Genomic DNA, 18,759 nt, shown 5'->3' on the forward strand with positions numbered 1-18,759 from the left:
ACCATTAAAATTTGTGCCAATCCAATTGATATTAGTTTCAAGAGCACAAGTTTAATGCACAAGGTGCATCTATTACGGACAATTGAAATATTCAAGAGAAACTAATACTACAAATAGTACGACAATATTATATAGAACACGAATTAATTAGTAAATAAACACTGTCTACCGAAATGATCCTGTGAAGTCTTAACTTTTCAACTTTTTTTTTTTTTGGTTTTTGAAGAGATGTGGGGGGAAACCTTCTAAAGACACCTTGGCGGGTAGTGTCGGACTCGCTTGATGCGCCTACTGACTAAAACCTCCCCACACCGGTTGCCAACCATATGGTTATGAACCTAGAATGTAATTTTGTGGGAGAAAGGAGGAAGATTCAGTTGTGAGTGGCTCTCAAACGAATCTGGCGCTAAAAAGCGAAGCTCGAGTTTTTGGTTAGGTGGGAGCGGAAGGATTTGTCAGGATATATGGCCTTCTGAAACGGTCGGTTTTTTTGCACCTGAGAGTGGCAAGACAGTTAATGCTAGGGTTTGCGTGGAATGCTACTGACGCCCGGAGATTTGCAGCGTAGGAAATAGCTGCCGACTGAATGGAAGGAAGATTTGTTTCCTCTAGGATCTGTTTGTTTCTAATATACCACGGGAATTAAGAGCTGATCTGAGTAGACGCATGTATGTGGATTGAAGCCTGGACAGTTGTCTGGGTGAGGCAGAGCCCCAAATAGGGATGGCGTAGGAGCAGATGCTTCTAATGATGGCATTAAAAGCTCGTTTTTTGGTGCTTGGGGAAACCTTTTTATTGGTAAATACTTTTCAACGGCTAACGCAGAGTATTTCAACCAAAAGTCACGCAAAATAGTTGAGAATTCGCAGAAATGAAACAGAAACAGAAGAAAAATAATGCGCAAGCATACAAACATACATATGCGTACTGTACTTAATATATATATATACTGTACTTATTGACTGCATTATTTTGTATAATTATTTGTATAAAACCTTGGAATTTATTCATTAAAATCACCACTCAGAAGTCGTTTACCCGTTGTAACCGAGCGATCATAGAAGAAACATATTTTCTAATATGCCACAACACAAAATTACAAATGAAGTTCATAAACCTCACACTGTCAGATAAAATGATATACCTCCTCATCGCATGTGCTAATACTTTCGATTTGCAAATAAAGTAAATGATCCTGTGAAGTATAATCCACAGTATATACAGTAGATAACCTTTTCGTGGTAGCTTTCTGAGGGGTGAATAGCGGCCATCTTGGATTTTCAGAGGTAGCAACGCAGTGCTGTATATATTGAGGCAGTAAATACTTAGCAAATTTATTCTATTAAATAACAAAAACTATAAGAAGAAGAAGAAGAATATAAAAGGAAATTATTTATTAATGACATATATTTACTAATATTTGATTTAAACGCCATAGTGTGTCATGTTTCGCCCATAAAAATATCATTTACTGATAGTCAGATATTCTTTGTGTAGTGAGTTCTTATTAATAAAAAGCAGCCCTGTTTTTAGATTTCTCGGTGGTGAGTTTTCTTCTGAATGTATTTGTTTACAATTGACAGACAGTTAACATAAAACGGTTTGTATTCGTAAGTTTTTGAAATATTATTACCAATAATTTTAATTTAGAAAGAAGATATTTAGGCATTTGAAGCTGAATTTTTAATACATCGTTCTAATTCTCATCCGTATAATGTTTTTGATAATTTATTCTTAAATATTTAAGTTTTGCATTTTCCACACCACCCCAGAGGTTTGCAATAAAGCGCGTTACGGACTTTATTTTAGGTGTTCGGTTCCCCGGTAGGCCTATTTTTACCTTTTCAACTTAAAATAAACATAATTAATAATTTACATAAAAATTTAAATAAAAATATTGCACAAAATAATTTAATAATTAATAAAGATTTCTAAGCTCTCACAATAGATGCATCCAAAATCCTACAACTCTATTAAATATATTAAAATACAGAAGCTAACTTTTAAAAGGGGGAGGTAGTTACCTATGTGAAATGCACAAAAATTTGATGTGCCGAATATGAGGGATGGCTGCCTGCCTATTAAAAATTTTTAAAGAAAAATATGTTCTAATTCTTATAAAAAAGTATTTTAAAACGTCGGGTTTTGAATTTTCGCAGCAATAAAAAGGCTCTACAATTTTTAATACGAATATAAACTTTATTATTAACACTAATATGTATTCTTATTAAAAACTTCGACATATCTTTCTTTTCAAACTCAATTTCCAATTGATGTTTTCCTATAACGGCTAACGATGATTGTATCCTACTGCATGCAAAAATTTGGAAATACTTAAAGCGTGTTTAAAAATTGCACAAAAAAAACAACTGATTTAAACAACAACTAATATCCCAATAAAATTGAACAGATATGCAAAGTAATTCAATATAATCACTTAAATAACGTAAACACTTGCATTATTTAATATCTTTTAAAGTCTCGGTCATCAAAATTTAAAATATATATGTAGTTTAGATGCTAACACAACAACCTGATTACCATAAAAGTAGCAAAAAAAGTGTAACACAACACCCTAAGATTTTCTAGAGGTGAGTATATGTGCGTAAACAAAGAAAAGGTTTATTACTGTATATACTGAGGTATAGTCTTAACTTTTCAACGGCCAACGCAGAGTATTTCAACCAAAAGTCACACAAAATAGTTGAGAAATCGCAGAAATGAAACAGAAACGAATGAAAAATTTATATATGCGCACACATGTGAATATGTCACCAACCAAAAATTGAAACATTGTTCTACAAAAACAACAATAGCATAAGCATGGCAACATTTGCTGTTGCTGGTAGAAACTCCGAGCTGTGCCGAAAGAAACTAACAAACGATCGGCGATTGTCACCGCTTCCCTTGCTGCTCGAACATCTTCACCGACAGCTAGCGTAAATATGTAAGCGTTAAATGATTATCACTACCTTTTCCGAACTCGTATAAGAAGTATAACTTCAAAAAAATACATTCGAAATAATAGCAGTGGCTTGTGAAAAATATAACACTTTGTATATACATTAGGGTGTGCCATTTTGAACCAACCTTTTTTTTCAACTGAAAAACAGGCTCAAAACTTTCGAAATGTGTAAAAAAAAGTCAGTCAAAAGATGAGCTCTTAATATTAATATTAAGAGGTGCTGCCTCTTTCAAATTTTCTGTTTTCCATATAAATTACATGGAAAAAAAATCGTTTTTTTTGTGGTGGTTATTCTGCGGAGGTTATTATAAGTATGTGTACGCGATGGCTGTCAGTTGGGATGGTAAACTCGATTCGGATTCTACTCGAGAATCGAGTTTTCTCGTAAAATAATCGATTTTTCGAATGTCAAGAATCGATTCTTAATCGACTTCGACTACTGAAGATCGGTTCTGAAAAATCGATTATTTTACGAGAAAACTCGATTTTCGAGTAGAATCGGAATCGAGTTTACCATCCCAACTGGCAGCCATCGCGTGCACATATAATAACTTCCGCAGAATAACCACCACAAAAAAAAACGAATTTTTTTCCATGTAATTTATATGGAAAACAGAAAATTTGAAAGAGGCACCTCTTAATATTAATATTAAGAGCTCATCTTTTGAGTGACTTTTTTTTACACATTTCGAAAGTTTTGAGCCTGTTTTTCAGTTGAAAAAAAAGGTTGCCTCAAAATGGCACACCCTAATATACACAAAATACTAAAAACACAGAAATTGAAATATACATCTGTAACTGCAATTAGTTTAATTTTTATTTGTGTACAAAATATCTATTTTACTTTGCCTTACGTACAAAAACAAAGACTTACTAATTATCGTACATATTTCTAATGGACAAATGACGGTGACATATCAGCCAAAATTTCATTTATAAGCGAAGCAAACATATTTTAATATGTTGTATGTTTACCGTTATTTTTAATAACTTCTTGCAAACGTTTTTGCATCGAATGAACCAATTTCTTTGTAACATCTGAGCTGATTTTTAACCATTCTTCCAGAAGTATTTGCTTTAGGGTAGTTTTTGATGTGATATGGTGTTCTCGAACGCGTCTATCCAAATGGTCCCACAAATGCTCGATTGGATTAAGATCTGGGGACTGTGGTGGAGTTTTCAGGGTGTGAGGAGTGTTGTACAAGACCCACAATTGAACAATTTCTGCTGTATGCTTGGGGTCGTTGTCATGCTGAAAGTAGTACTCGTTCTCAATTCCTAGCTTTTCAGCACTTCTCTTCAAATTTTCTTTGAGAATATTCAAATACAGTGTTTTGTCCATTATTTCGTCAATAAACACTAACTCTCCAACGCCAGCTGCTGACATGCAACCCCACACCACGACTCCAGCACCTCCGTGTTTTACTGTTGAGTGAATATTTTTTTCTGATAATGCATCGCCCTTTTGCCGCCATGTCAAAACACGCCCATCTGACTTATAAACACAAAATTTACTTTCATCAGAAAAGATAACTTTCTCCCAAAAGTCATTTGGCTTGTTTAAGTGCTGTTTTGCGAATAAAAGTCGTTTTGTTTGGTTAATTTTACTAATGAGTGGTTTTCTTCGACAAACTCGGGCATTATATCCATTACTATTGAGCACTCTACGGACAGTGCGAGGGTGCACAACCGTACCTGTGTCTTCCTTCAGCATTGCAGCTATTTCTGACGAAGGGGATTTTGGCTCTTTTTTTATTATCTTCTTATCTCCCGTTTTTCCCGGTCTGATAGCGCAGGTGGTCGCCCGCTTCTATGTTGATACTCGCAATCTGGATCATTTTTAAAACGATTTATTATACCGGTAATTGTAGTTCGAGGCCGTTGAACTAATTCACAGATTTCCCGTATGCTTTTATGTTGTTTATAAGCATTTAAGATAATTTGACGCTCCTCAACAGTCGTTTCTTTCCTTTTTTGACTCATTTTGTATTAACACGCGGCGTTTGAAAATATTTGCACACAAATAACGGTACTGAATTGTGACATGTTAATTTCGAAGCTACCATATTACATGGAATTGATTATAGAATAAGTTAGAGTGCCCAAACTGTTTTTATTTACTTTATATTTTAGTTAAAACATAACCACGAGTGCAATGACGGTGACTTTTGTCCATTAGAAATATGATACGATAATATTAGTAAGTCTTTGTTTTTGTACGTAAGGCAAAGTAAAATAGACATTTTGTACACAAATAAAAATTAAACTAATTGCAGTTACAGATGTATATTTCAATTTCTGTGTTTTTAGTATTTTGTGGGCATGGTCGTTTCTTAAACATTCAAGTGGCCACATGACGGTGACTTTTGTCCATCTGTGTACATACATATGTGTGTACATATATAAAATAATTGCGAAGTGCACACATGCGACCAACACTCAAGTGAATAAAAACGAAACGAAGTGGTAAAATCAAACATAACGAAAATAAAATATAAACTAACTTAAACTAAAAATTTAAAAAATTGAAGGAAAGTTTTGTGAAGTGTGTGGTGAAGAAATAATACATATGTACATGACAAACGTACGGTAAAATTCACCAACCTAATAGTGCGCAAACAAAAAGAAAGAGAGAAATAAAAAAGGTGCGTGGAGTCCCTACGCGCGGATGAAGTTATACTTCTTAGTGATATTCCAAGAAATGCATATCATTTTGTATGAAAGAAAACTAGAAAACTTAAATTCACATTTTATAAATTTATTATAATTTATTATCTCCCCGAGCATGCCTTTGCCAACAAGTCGTCTTTTCGCGACGATGGCAAAGGCTAAATATCATAAATTGCACAACTTTCTGGTGTCTCTCGCAAAACTCTGCGTCGATATGTATTCACGATCATACGTATACATACATACATATTTACACATGTTTGTAGGCGAAGCTGCTACAGCGGCAAGGGGTGACAATCGGCGGCCATTACTTTACTTATGCCATAGAAATTCCATTGCTGCGAATATGGAAATGACAACGAAATAATGCAAATATGCATATTTCTAAAGGTTATTAATTTCTTTTAAGAAATGAAAGGAATGAATGATCCTGAGAAGTATAGTCTTAACTTTTCAACGGCCAACGCATAGCATTTCAACCAAAAGGAATATATTCATTAAAATCACCACTCAGAAGTCGTTTTATCCGTTGTAAGCGAACGATTTTCGAAGAAACATCATTTCTAATATGCCACAAGACACAATTAGAAATGAACTTCTTAAACCTCACGCTGTCAGATAAAACTATATACCTCGTCATCGCGGGTCGATTTCCAAAAAATGTAAATGAAGACTAACTACAGAAATAATCCTCTAAAGTATAGCCTTAATTTTTCAACGGCCAACGCAGGGTATTTCAACAAAAGGTCACATAAAATAGTTGAGAATTCGTAAAATCTTTATTAATTTTTAAATTATTTTGTATTTATTTAAATTTTTATGTAAATTATTAATTATGTTTATTTTAAGTTGAAAAGGTAAAAATAGGCGCAGAAATGAAAGACAAAGGAAAGAAAAAGCAGTATAACTTCAATAATGAACATGCATACAAACATACATATGCACAGCAGCAGCAAGGAAAGAGGTAACAACCGGCGATCCATTGTATATTTCTTTCATGCATAACCAAACCATAATTAGGACAACGCAATTCAAGTGTCAATGGTGGTCTAGGTGGTAAGCGCTTCAAAAGTTACGACGGGCACGTAGGAGGTTCGTAGGTTCGAATCCCAACAGAATTTATTTTTAATTGAATATGTGATCTTATTTTATAATAACTCATTTTAAATATATAAAAGATTTACCTAAACATTATGATGATATTTTCATGATTCATACGCAATGTACGAATGTAAGCAATTTCGTTTTGCCGTCGGCATTTCAATTTTTCACGCTTCAATTATTGCTTTCAACCAAGAAATTGCTTGTATGTATGTATGTACATATGTGCAATATATACCTTTGCGTTTTGCCGTCGGCATTTCCATATTGACATGCAAAAGTAATTATGTGTGTATTTCATTGTTTCGTTTTGGCCCAATTTGTATATTAAGACAAGTGTCAATAATTGCGCCAAAATCAAATATATTATATATAATATGTAAACATGTTTTAAACTTTACATAAAATTGAAGTGTCAATAATTGCGCCAATTTTCATAAAGTTGGAAATTTTGCGCGAATAAGACGTGTGCGGGTTAAGTCGTGAATTTTACTTATATTAATTAATTTGAAAGTGCCGAAAAATGCGAAACGAAATTTCGATAAATTGATATAAATTTAAGTAAATTTACATGTATTTTCATTTATATTTAATTGTCAATAAATTTTTTAAAAATTATTTGCCTTAGTTGTCCATTTTTTTATTTTCTCTCACATTTCAGCCGATTTTTGTATAGAAATTTGACCGGCGTAGGAGCAAAATGCGAAACAATCATACATATGTACATATATTATGTCGTTTGCACATTTGTCTGTATATTTGCGAAAGCAAATGTTCTACAAAAGCATATTTCTATACTTAAACAAAATTATTAGAACCATCGTATGTTTCTTATGTACATGCATAACCAAACCATACTTAAGTCAGCGCAACCTAAGTGTCGATGGTGGTGTTGGTGGTATGCGCTTGGAAAGTCAAGATGATACCACAGGTCTCAGGTTCGCATCTCGACAGAATAAATTTTTAATTTTTTGCTTTTAACATCGTATACTATACAAATAAATATTTTTCTTACTAATAGAAATTAAATTTATCACAGCAATATTATGCATATGTATATTATGTATATTGCTGTGATAAATTTAATTTCTATTAGTAAGAAAAATATTTATTTTTATAGTATACGATGTTAAAAGGCATACATCTTCTATCCAATCTTGTGTATCTGCACATGCCCATATGAGTGTATATATACGCATGTGCGCGTTCAGAAATTGAAATCATATTTTCATCACTTATCAATATACTTATTACATGTGCGCGCATTGACTTGCATGTTCATACATTCATATATACTTATATGTACATATATTTACATACATTGCCAAACAAATAATGCACAAGCATACAAACATACATATGCGTACACATATGAATATGTCACCAACAAAAAATTGATCTTCATAAGACAATATGGCAGCCAAATTGGCGAAGAACAAGTGTAGTACATTTTACAAAAAAAACAATTTCATTAATGAACGCTGGCGCAAATTCCACAAGCGATCTCGCTTCATTCATAAAAACAGAGGCCGTAACATCTCTCCGAGCATGCCTTTGCCAACAAGTCGTCTTTTCGCGACGATGGCAAAAGCTAAAAATCATAAATTGCACAACTTTCTGGTGCTTCTCGCAAATTTCTGCGTCGATATGTATTCACGATCATACGTATACAAACATACATACATATTTACGCAAGTTTGTAGGCGAAGCTGCTACAGCGGCAGGGGGTGACAATAGGCGGCCATTACTTTACTTATGCCATAGAAATTCTATTGCTACGAATATGGAAATGACAACGAAATAATGCAAATATGCATATTTCTAAAGGTCATTAATTTCTTTGAAGAAATGAAAGGAATGAATGATCCTGAGAAGTATAGTCTTAACTTTTCAACGGCCAACGCATAGCATTTCAACCAAGAGGAATTTATTCAATAAAATCACCACTCAGAAGTCGTTTTATCCATTGTAAGCGAACGATTTTCGAAGAAACATCATTTCTAATATGCCACAAGACAAAATTGGAAATTAACTTCTTAAACCTCACGCTGTCAGATAAAACGAAAATACTTCGTCATCGCGGGTCGATTTCCAAAAAAATTTAAATGAATACTAACTACAGAAATGATTATGTAAAGTATAGCCTTAATTTTTCAACGGCCAACGCAGAGTATTTCAACCAAAAGATGCGCAAAATACATAGTTGAGAATTCGCAGAAATGAAGGACAAACGAAAGAAAAAGAAGTATAACTTCAATAATGCACAAGCATACAAACGTACACATGCGCACACATGTGAATATGTCACCAACCAAAAATTGAAACATTGTTCTACAAAAACAACAACAGCATAAGCATGACAACATTGTGTTGTTGGTAGAAAAGCCGAGCTTGCTGCTCGAACATCTTCGCAGACAAGGTTGCGTAGATTCATATTGAGCAAGGGGTTGCGTAGATTCATATTGAGCAAGGTTGCGCAACCTGAATCTATCGCAACCTTTTCCGAACTCGTATAAGAAGTATAACTTCAAAAACCAAAAGGTGGATAATTAGATTAAACAGGCATATTTTTGGATATCCAGTGGAGTGTCAAAATAAAAGCATTATATTTTTCCTGCTAAAGTTGGTGTTTAAATGCCTTAAGCATCTCCCCGCATGTATACCCCACTCTACCTGGGAAAAACTGGCGCACCCTAGCAAGACAGCTTAATACATCACATCCCATGGCACCATACACTTACATCACCACTCCACACCAACACAACTCACCACACCTGTACCCACTCAACAAAAAGGATGGACAACGGGATGTGACTTACAATTCGTTCGACACACTGCGCACATCATCAATTCGATATTTTATACATCATTACAAGCATCCGTGCTTACTTTCGCACTTTAACATTCGTCTACAACACATTCCTTTACACACACTGCGCCGCGTCGACACCTTTCGCCCGTCCCTTCGATCGACATCCCGCGCCAACCTACAGGGATACAACACAGTAAACCTCAATTCGACGCTATAGATTATTTTGCAAAAATATTATTTTGTGAAGTGTCAAAATTAATCCTTTTAAATAAACTAAATTATATTAAAAAATATAAGAGTACTTATTTTTGCCCCCGTTTAAGCATGGTCCTTCGAGCCTCAAAGACATGCACTATAAATTAACAGCCACAAGACAAACCAAAAAATTAAAAAAAACAAGCCAGTGTAGTGAAGTGCAGTGATATACACATGTTTAGGCATAATAATGTGGTGACCAACTAAAAAATAAAAATAAAAACAAAAAAACCCAAACAACAAAGTGCAGTGACCCAAACCGAACAAGAAAGAAAAAATGTACATATGTATATCAGAGAGGTGACAAAACTGTGAACAAAAACAAAGTGTATTTGAAAAATTAAACCACCAAATATTTTAAGCAAACAAAAAGCAACAAACGCGCGTAATCTAAAAACAAAATATTAATCGGCCCCGAAATAGAAAATTAAAATAATATCTTGCGGGCGCGAATCGCAACAAAAACCAACAAAATGCAAAACTGCAAACAGCGGGCGCGAATTAACCAAACAGAAACCAAAAACATAAACAACAACACACTCAAGAAGCCCGTAAGCAGCTGGAAGAAGAGAATTTGCGACAAAACACCCTATTACATACATACATCTAACCGCCCCTTGAGGAAAAATAAAGTGAGCGTATTTATTTCATTTATCATAAATATACCTACGTACATACATATATATGTACATTTGTGCTTAAAAATACGTTTTTATATACTAATATAAAAACCGTATTTCAAAATCCGTTTAACCGCGAAAAAACGGTTACCAAACTGTCACAATTTCGAGTACATTTTCCGGGAAAAACCGAACACAGTTTGGTATAACGTATACATATATCAATATAATATATATATATATATACATATGTTAAATAATATTAATTTATTGCCTACCTATTTATTAACAACCAAACAAAAATTCAAGATTTACTTGCAATATTTTCCGGCAATACCTCTTATTTTTGAGCAAAACGGCAAGAAGGATTGCATAAACTAAAAAAGCAAAGGAACAACCATAAAACAAAAAGAAAAAAAAAACATACATACATACATACATATGTATGTAATGTACATACTACATATATGTTCATATCAACAACATTAACAAAGTAATAAACACAACAATAATTTCTTACCAATTGGCAAACATATATATAAGTATATAATATTGCATACGGCAACCATTTTACCGAATCCGTATATATATTGCCAAACAAAAACAAGCAAAATTACACAAAACATTACAGCATATTGTTTGCTCATATACATTAGCACAAATATTTCGTGCAATATCAGGTGGATATGAAAAAGTGTACGGACGTATTTTTGAATTCGCTCCGTGATTCTGATTTTTTGCAAAAAGTAAGCAAACAATAATAATAAATAAAAACAAACAAACAAATAAAAAACAGTGCACAAGTTAACAAAATAAATATTTTGTTAAACAGTGTACCGTACCATGCAAGCTTAAGAATGCTCAAGAATGCAGGTACACAATTTGCAAAACATCACGCCATTCTTTACCAGCTACCCACTAAAAAGCGCCAAGCTAGCAATTACGGATTTTAATGACGAAGATGAGTCATCGCCAGCGAACAATATGTAAGAGATGACCGACGTCTCACACTCTGCCGGCGCTTTTGGATATTAAGTTGGTGATAGCATAAGATTAGATTTAAGCTTCACTTTTAATTCGGCTTTCCTCTAAGTTGGTTGGACATCGCTCCATCGGTGATAGCATAAGATTAGATTTAAGCTTCACTTTTAATTCGGCTTTCCTCTAAGTTGGTTGGACATCGCTCCAGCAACTTAGAATTCAAAATTAAGGAAGTATTTTTATATTTGTACAGTTTTGGCAAAACGTGCTAAAATAAAAAACTTAAAACAAAACTTAAAATAAGTTAACTCACACAAACTTTTAATATTAAATATTAACAAATTGTGCACAAAAAAATATATAAAAACAAAAAAAAAACAAAATGAAGAGCAAACAATAATGAGTGCTTCGCAAATACCTCAACCGCAAAACCGTAGGCATTCCTTAAATGCCTACTTCAGTTTTGTCGAGCCAACAAAGCAACTCCTGGCAAAAACAAATGCAACGGCGATGATGAGTCATCACAGCGATCAGATGAAAGAGAGACTAAGCAAGCGCAGTCAGCAAAAGCAGCAGTAAACAGCAATCGGACAATAACAAATCCATTGACAGCAGCCACTATGCAGGTACCAGCAAGCACCCGGACAGCGAAGGAAAATAAAATGCAAGGTGAGAATGTACCAAGCAAAAAAGGGCCATCAGTTCAGACTGGTATTGATCGCTACATTAATGTAAAAAGGAAATTGAGTCCTATTAAAACAGCGGTCAATACCAAAAAATTTCAAGCAAACACGCCAAACACCAAAAAGCCAGAAATTCTTAATGGCAACAGATTTGCCTTACTAAGCAAAGAGCTTAACGACGAAGCAAAGGGTACCACCACGGTCGTGAATGCCAAACCCCCTCCAATCTATTTGCGTGAGCGTAGCTCAAATGCGCTTGTTTCAAAAATGAGCAATATAATAGGCACAAACAGTTTCCACATTGTGCCTTTGAAAAAAGGTAACATAGATGAAACAAAAATTCAAACATACACTGAAAAAAGTTTAATGGAAATTGTAAAATTCCTATCAAATAATAACAAGAATTACTACTCTTACCAACTGAAGAGCTCAAAAGGCCTAGTTGTTGTCATAAAAGGTATAGAGTCTTTGGTAGAGAAGCACTAGAAGAAGGTGGTTTTAGCATTAAATCAGTAGTAAATATTTTTAACAGGAACAAAGTCCCACAACCAATGTTCAAAATAGAATTGATGCCAGATTCTAACAAATTAAAGAAAAATGAAATACACCCGATTTACAATTTAAAATATCTTCTCCATCGCAGAATCACCGTTGAGGAACCACACAAGAGAAATGGTCCAGTACAATGTACAAACTGCCAAGAGTATGGACACACGAAAGCATATTGCACTCTACGAAGTGTCTGTGTAGTATGTGGTGATCTACATCCAACTTCAAAATGTACTCTTAAAAAAGAGGATTTAAATAAAAAATGTAGCAATTGTGGAGGAAACCACACTGCTAACTTCAGGGGTTGCCCTGTATATAAAGATTTAAAATCGAAGTTGTCACAGGGCATCCAAGCTCGTCGTAACCAAATGATGAATATTCCATCTATTGATAATATTGAAATCCCCGTCCACATTTCAAAACCAGTTAATCCTAAAGACAATGCTACACAAGGAAGCTATGCAAACGTGGTGAAAGGCAATACTGCACAAATGCAATTGCCCCAAAACCAACCAACTGGAAGCGTTGAAACTATGATTTTCAACCTTACCCAATGTATGACACAATTTATGGCTTCAATGCAAAATATGATTCAATTAATCCGAAAGGACGACAGCTGTATCACACTATTATAAATAGGCACAATAACCTTGACATAATATCTCCTGGTAAGCCGACATATTGGCCTAGTGATCGTAAAAAAATACCAGATTTAATTGATTTTGCTGTAATCAAAAATATAGATAAATCGCTTAAAACAGTTGATACATGTACTGATCTATCTTCTGATCACTCTCCTGTACTAATAAAGTTATTTCTCAACAACCTTTATTTGAAACGTACAATTTTTGAAGATAATTTCCAAAAATATAGATAAAACGAGCTCGGCTTATAAACAATTGATAGCTGGCTTATGTACTGATACTAAATACAGGAAGAGATCTGATTGGAAGATGCATCAATATATAATAACTAAAGAAATGTATATAAAGAAAATAGAAAAGCTGTGTAAACAAAAAAGACTGCAAGCAAGGCAAAAATTGCTCAACATTTGAAATCAGAAAATTAAAAAAACGCCCAAAAAAGTACCGAAATGTATATAAAGAAGCTGTGTCCAACTGCAAGCAAGCAAAATTGTCTTTGGAAAGCCCAAAAGTTCGTGAAGCCACCAACTAACTCCAACATGCCTATACGAGACATGGGCGGAAATTGGGCTCGAAGTGACGAGGAAAAGGCTAATTGTTTTGTTTTGCAAATCACCTAGAAAAGGTATTTCAACCAAATTGCCCAAAGAACAACTTCGAGTTGTCCAGCTTACCCAACACAGGTAACGAGTCACTCGAGTCTTCTAAGACTTCACCTACTGAAATTATTAGAATAATAAAAGAACTTAAACCAAAAAAGTCACCAGGACACGATGATATTACCCCAAAAATGCTAATTGAGTTACCAAGTATTGCTGTAGAAGTGCTCTCTTTGCTCTTCAGTGCAATTCTTAATCTTGGATACTATCCTAATTCATGGAAAAAATCGCAGATTATCTTGATAGATAAACCTGGGAAAGACTTAACACAGCCGTCTTCATACAGACCAATCAGTCTTCTACCCTGCATTTCTAAAATATTTGAAAAAGTGTTACTATCAAAGATGTATCCTTTCCTCCACGAAAATAATATAATACCAACTCACCAATTCGGGTTTCGTGAAAAACATAGCACGATAGAGCAAGAAAATAGAATTACTAACGAAATAAGAAAAGCATTTGAGCACAGAGAGTACTGTTCAGCTTTATTTCTAGGCGTGGCTCAGGCATTTGATAAGGTGTGGCATGAAGGCCTTTTGTATAAGATTAAAAACACTCTACCTTTAGAATTGTATAAAACATTGGAGTCTTATTTAAAAAAAATAGAAAATTTATGGTAAAAGTGGGAGATTTCATATCTGACGAACGACAGATAAGGGCTGGTGTACCCCAGGGCAGTGTTTTAGGCCCAACTCTATACATCATATATACTGCAGATCTTCCTACAGCTAATAATATATTGACCTCAACTTTTGCGGATGACACAGCTTTAGTGAGCCGTAATAAATGCCACATAATAGCATCAAGAATATTAGCCGAGCACTTAAGGTCTGTCGAAGAATGGCTAGCCAACTGGCGTATAAATGTGAATGAACAAAAATGCAAGCATGTTACGTTTTCACTAAGACCTAAAATGTGTCCGGCAGTAAAAATGAACAATATTTTAGTACCTCAAGCCAACGTAGTAACTTATCTTGGTATTCATCTAGATAGAAGACTTACATGGAGAAAACACATATCTAGTAAAATAACTTGCATGAAGATAAGAGCTGCAAATTTAAATTGGCTTTTAAATATAAACTCCAAACTTAGCCTAGACAACAAAGTGCTTTTATGTAATGCGGTCATAAAGCCGATTTGGATGTATGGCATTCAACTGTGGGGTACGACCTGTGCAACTAATATTGATATAATACAAAGGTTCCAATCAAAAATGCTTAGAACAATCGCCATGGTACATGCGTAATGAAAATATCCACAAAGACCTAGGTATTTCTATGGTAAAGAAAGAAGTAGAAGACATCAGAATTAAATATATATCTAAACTCCGAGATCACCCAAACCCTTTGGCTAATGCTTTGGTACATTCCTGCGATCAAACACGCCTTAAAAGAAGAGATATGCCTGCGTACTAAGGAGCAACGTATCACCAAAACACATCAAACACTTGCTTGAGCTTGTCTAGTTTTTAAATAGATTTAAGATTTTATAACTTATTGTTAAGCTTTTAAAATAAATAGCAGATTCAATAAATAATAAGATATTGCACAAAAAAAAAAAATAATAATCCATTTCGAAAACTGCATAGAAAACAAGGTAAGAAAAGCGTCAAATAAAGTTTTTAGTAATACTGATAAACATAGCGTCATTGATTCATTGTGCAGTTAAAAAAGATGCAAGGATTTCGGCTCCAAAAATTGCCAGTGAGATGCAGGACATAACCGGCGAAACTTTTGTACGGAAACCGTCCGACGTGTTTTAAGAGAACATGATTTTCATGTCCGAGTTGCGCGCAAGAAGCCTTTCATTAATAAAAATAGAGACAACCGCTTGAAGTTCGCAAAGGAACACATAAAAAAAGATTCAGGATTCTGGAATGATGTTAGTTTTGCTGATGAGTCCAAATTAAATATTTTTGAGTCCGATAGACGACCACATGTGTTGAGGAAGCCCAATACAGAGATTCAAGAGCCGGGTGTGAAGCATGGCGGTTGCCATGTAATGGTGTGGGCCCGAATGCCGGCAGCAGGTGTTGGAAGGCTTCAGTTCATAAAGTCAACAATGTACAAAATACTTGATCTATTCCATGCATACTTCGGGGATCGTTCCATTTCTGCTAATTTACCATGTGACGAAACCACCGGTACCTAAGCGTCATTGAAAATCTCTCGTCCATTTTGAAAACCAATATCCACAAACAGCAGATCTCCAATATAAGCGATCTAAAAGTTGCGTTTTTGGAGGAATGTTTAAAATACCTCCCGAAACAAAAAAAAAATTGTGGAGTGTATGCCTTAGCGCCTAAAATCGGTCATAGACTAGAAGGGGGCCATACAAAATATTACAAGTTTTTCCATATTTTGTTATTTTTTTATTTTTAATCTCTACTCGACTTGCACTCCTGCTCTCTGAGAATACTCGTCAACAACTCGCTATAAGCGAACTGTGGGACGGCATTTCAAGCTCCTTCCGTACAGCTGCATCCGAAACCATTGGTTTTCGGAAAATGCAAAAGAACAGCTGATACGACGAGGAGTGCCGTGTTGCAACGGAGAGAAAACAGGCTGCCTACCTCACAATATTACGATCGACCTCAACACGTGCGGGATGGGATAGATACTGAGAGATGAAGAGGGAAGCGAGACGCATTTGCAGACAGAAAAAGAAAGAGCCGAAATGCGTGAGTATGAAAAGCTTGATAAGCTGGCCAACAGGGGTAATGCTCCAAAACTCTACGAAAGGATTCGGCGGCTAACTGAAGGTTTCAAGACAGGATCATACTCTTGGAGAACCCCCAAAGGTGATTTAGTGACCGATGAGCAGAGCATACTTAAATTATGGAGGGAACACTTCTCCAGCCTGCTGAATTCCCGCCAAAATTTTGGAAACGACCCGTGAAAGGAGAATCGACACACACCACCTCTTCGTCGATTTCAAAACTGCTTTCGACAGCACGAGAAGGAGCTGCCTCTATGCCGCGATGTCTGAAATTGGTATCCCCGCAAAACTAATGCGGCTGTGTAAACTAACGTTGAGCATCTCTAAAAGCTCCGTCGGGATCGGGAAGGATCTCTCCGAGCCGTTCGATACCAAACGAGGTTTCAGACAAGGCGACTCCCTATCGTGCGACTTCTTCAATCTGCTGCTGGAGAAAATAGTGCGGGCTGCAGAACTTAATCGAGCAGGTACAACCTTTTATGAGAGTGTACAGCTTGTGGCGTATGCCGATGATATTGATATCATCGGCCTCAACACCCTCGCCGTTAGTTCTGCTTTCTCCATACTGGAGAAGGAAGCAAAGCAAATGGGTCTGGCAGGGAACGAGGGCAAGACGAAATATCACTGTTGGTTTCTGTTCGTCGTTTTTGTCTGGACGAGCAAAAGTCAAACTCTATAAGTCACACATAATTCCCGTCTTGCTATATGGTGCAGAGGCTTGGACGATGACAACGACTGATGAGTTGACGTTGCGAGTTTCCGAGAGAAAAACTCGTATTGATATTTAGATGAATCTTTATATGTCTGTAACTAGGCATCCAGGTTGGTATTGTAGATATTGGTACCGGACAATTCCTACGCCCATCAAATGATCAATAACTTTCAAAGACCAGAACTAAGCTTTACATTAAGTACTAAAAGTATAATTTTGTACAATTGCATGAAGGAATGGTAATTTGTTTAAGTATATACTATTATGCAGGTCGCAATTTCTGTGGGAAACAAAAAAATTTAAAGAGATTCATATTTGTTAATAAATTATGTTCTTGTTAAACTAGGAAAATTTCAAAAAATGAAATTCTAAATTTTTTAAAAAGTGGTTTTTGACCAAAAAAATGTTACTTTATGTTGTTTAAACATATGTGCAAACTTAAATTTTCTTAATTTTTTTTAGTTTAAATAGAAGATAGTTTAATGCCAAAGATAATAAACTTTGCCCTATTTCCATACGTTTAGTTTTTTTCAATCCTGCCCGCCAATTAAGAAAATCGTAAGCCCAAGCGCTCATATATCGCTCGGTCACTATTTCCCTTCTAGCTTCGACAATATTTCGAATTCCCATCTATAAATGTTGTCTCTTAAAATATTTCTTTAATTCGGAACTCATTAAAAACTTTAATAGGATTGCCTCCAAATGTATTCATTTGCAAGTTTTGTCACATTAGTAAACATCTGGTTCGAATATTGGTTTTGCGTGTGTTCGAAAAGACGAAAATCCAATCAGATTCTGTGACACCATTGATAATCAGAATTGGTTTGCAATTCTGACAGCTAAGCAATTCTGTCTTGGATTCCACAACACCCCTGTATATCTTTTTTGAGTTAATCAGGTTGATTTTAAAATACTATATAATATGTCGGATAGGAATAGGTAGCAACGAGAATAAGTTACCCCATGGCTTACGATACATTAAAAGTAATAAGATACTTAATTCGATTGTCAACTAATAAATTTTTTGGTATATTGCATGTTTAATTCTTACGCAACATTACGTATTATGATTTTGCAATACCTGAAGGTATTTCTCTAACTCTGAACTTTGCAGTTTGCGAGGGTATAAAGTGTTTGGTTAGGCCCGAACTTAGCCTCTCCTTAGTTGCTCATATTTATAAATGCTGCTTTCTCGCAGTTAATGTTACATATGGTAATATATACAAAATTTATTTACAGAAGTGATATCCTTGTTTTGTAAGCAAACGCGTAACATTTTAATGCTATAGTTCTATAATTCTATAATTGCTAAAACAGTGGTTTTAAAATTTAAATCTCATCTACAATGGGATCCAGGCTTAACAAAAAGTAACTTTGTTTGTTTTTGATT

At 34.9% G+C, this 18,759-nt stretch overlaps 2 protein-coding genes, 1 non-coding gene and 2 pseudogenes across 3 annotated transcripts in view; 2 read left to right on the forward strand and 3 right to left on the reverse strand.

Moving 5' to 3' along the window:
* LOC126763892 (uncharacterized) overlaps positions 1-18,759 on the forward strand; it is a 53,426-nt gene that overhangs the window by 24,548 nt on the left and 10,119 nt on the right. The window lies entirely within an intron of this gene.
* Positions 1,019-1,212, reverse strand: LOC126764778 (small nucleolar RNA U3; annotated as a pseudogene).
* LOC126764813 (small nucleolar RNA U3) lies at positions 6,141-6,343 on the reverse strand (annotated as a pseudogene).
* LOC126764743 (small nucleolar RNA U3) lies at positions 8,679-8,883 on the reverse strand. The gene has a single exon (XR_007668092.1). It is a non-coding gene; the product is annotated as a small nucleolar RNA U3 (small nucleolar RNA).
* LOC126763951 (uncharacterized) lies at positions 11,998-12,626 on the forward strand. The gene has a single exon (XM_050481726.1). The coding sequence runs from the start codon at positions 12,025-12,027 to the stop codon at positions 12,571-12,573; it is 549 nt and encodes a 182-aa protein (XP_050337683.1). The 5' UTR covers positions 11,998-12,024; the 3' UTR covers positions 12,574-12,626.

The sequence above is a fragment of the Bactrocera neohumeralis genome, unplaced genomic scaffold (assembly GCF_024586455.1).
Source record: "Bactrocera neohumeralis isolate Rockhampton unplaced genomic scaffold, APGP_CSIRO_Bneo_wtdbg2-racon-allhic-juicebox.fasta_v2 cluster09, whole genome shotgun sequence".
NCBI lineage: Eukaryota > Metazoa > Arthropoda > Insecta > Diptera > Tephritidae > Bactrocera > Bactrocera neohumeralis.

Bases quoted from the DNA above. Each gene is read 5' to 3' on its own strand.
- LOC126763951 (XM_050481726.1), top strand. From the start codon at position 12,025: ATGCAGGTACCAGCAAGCACCCGGACAGCGAAGGAAAATAAAATGCAA.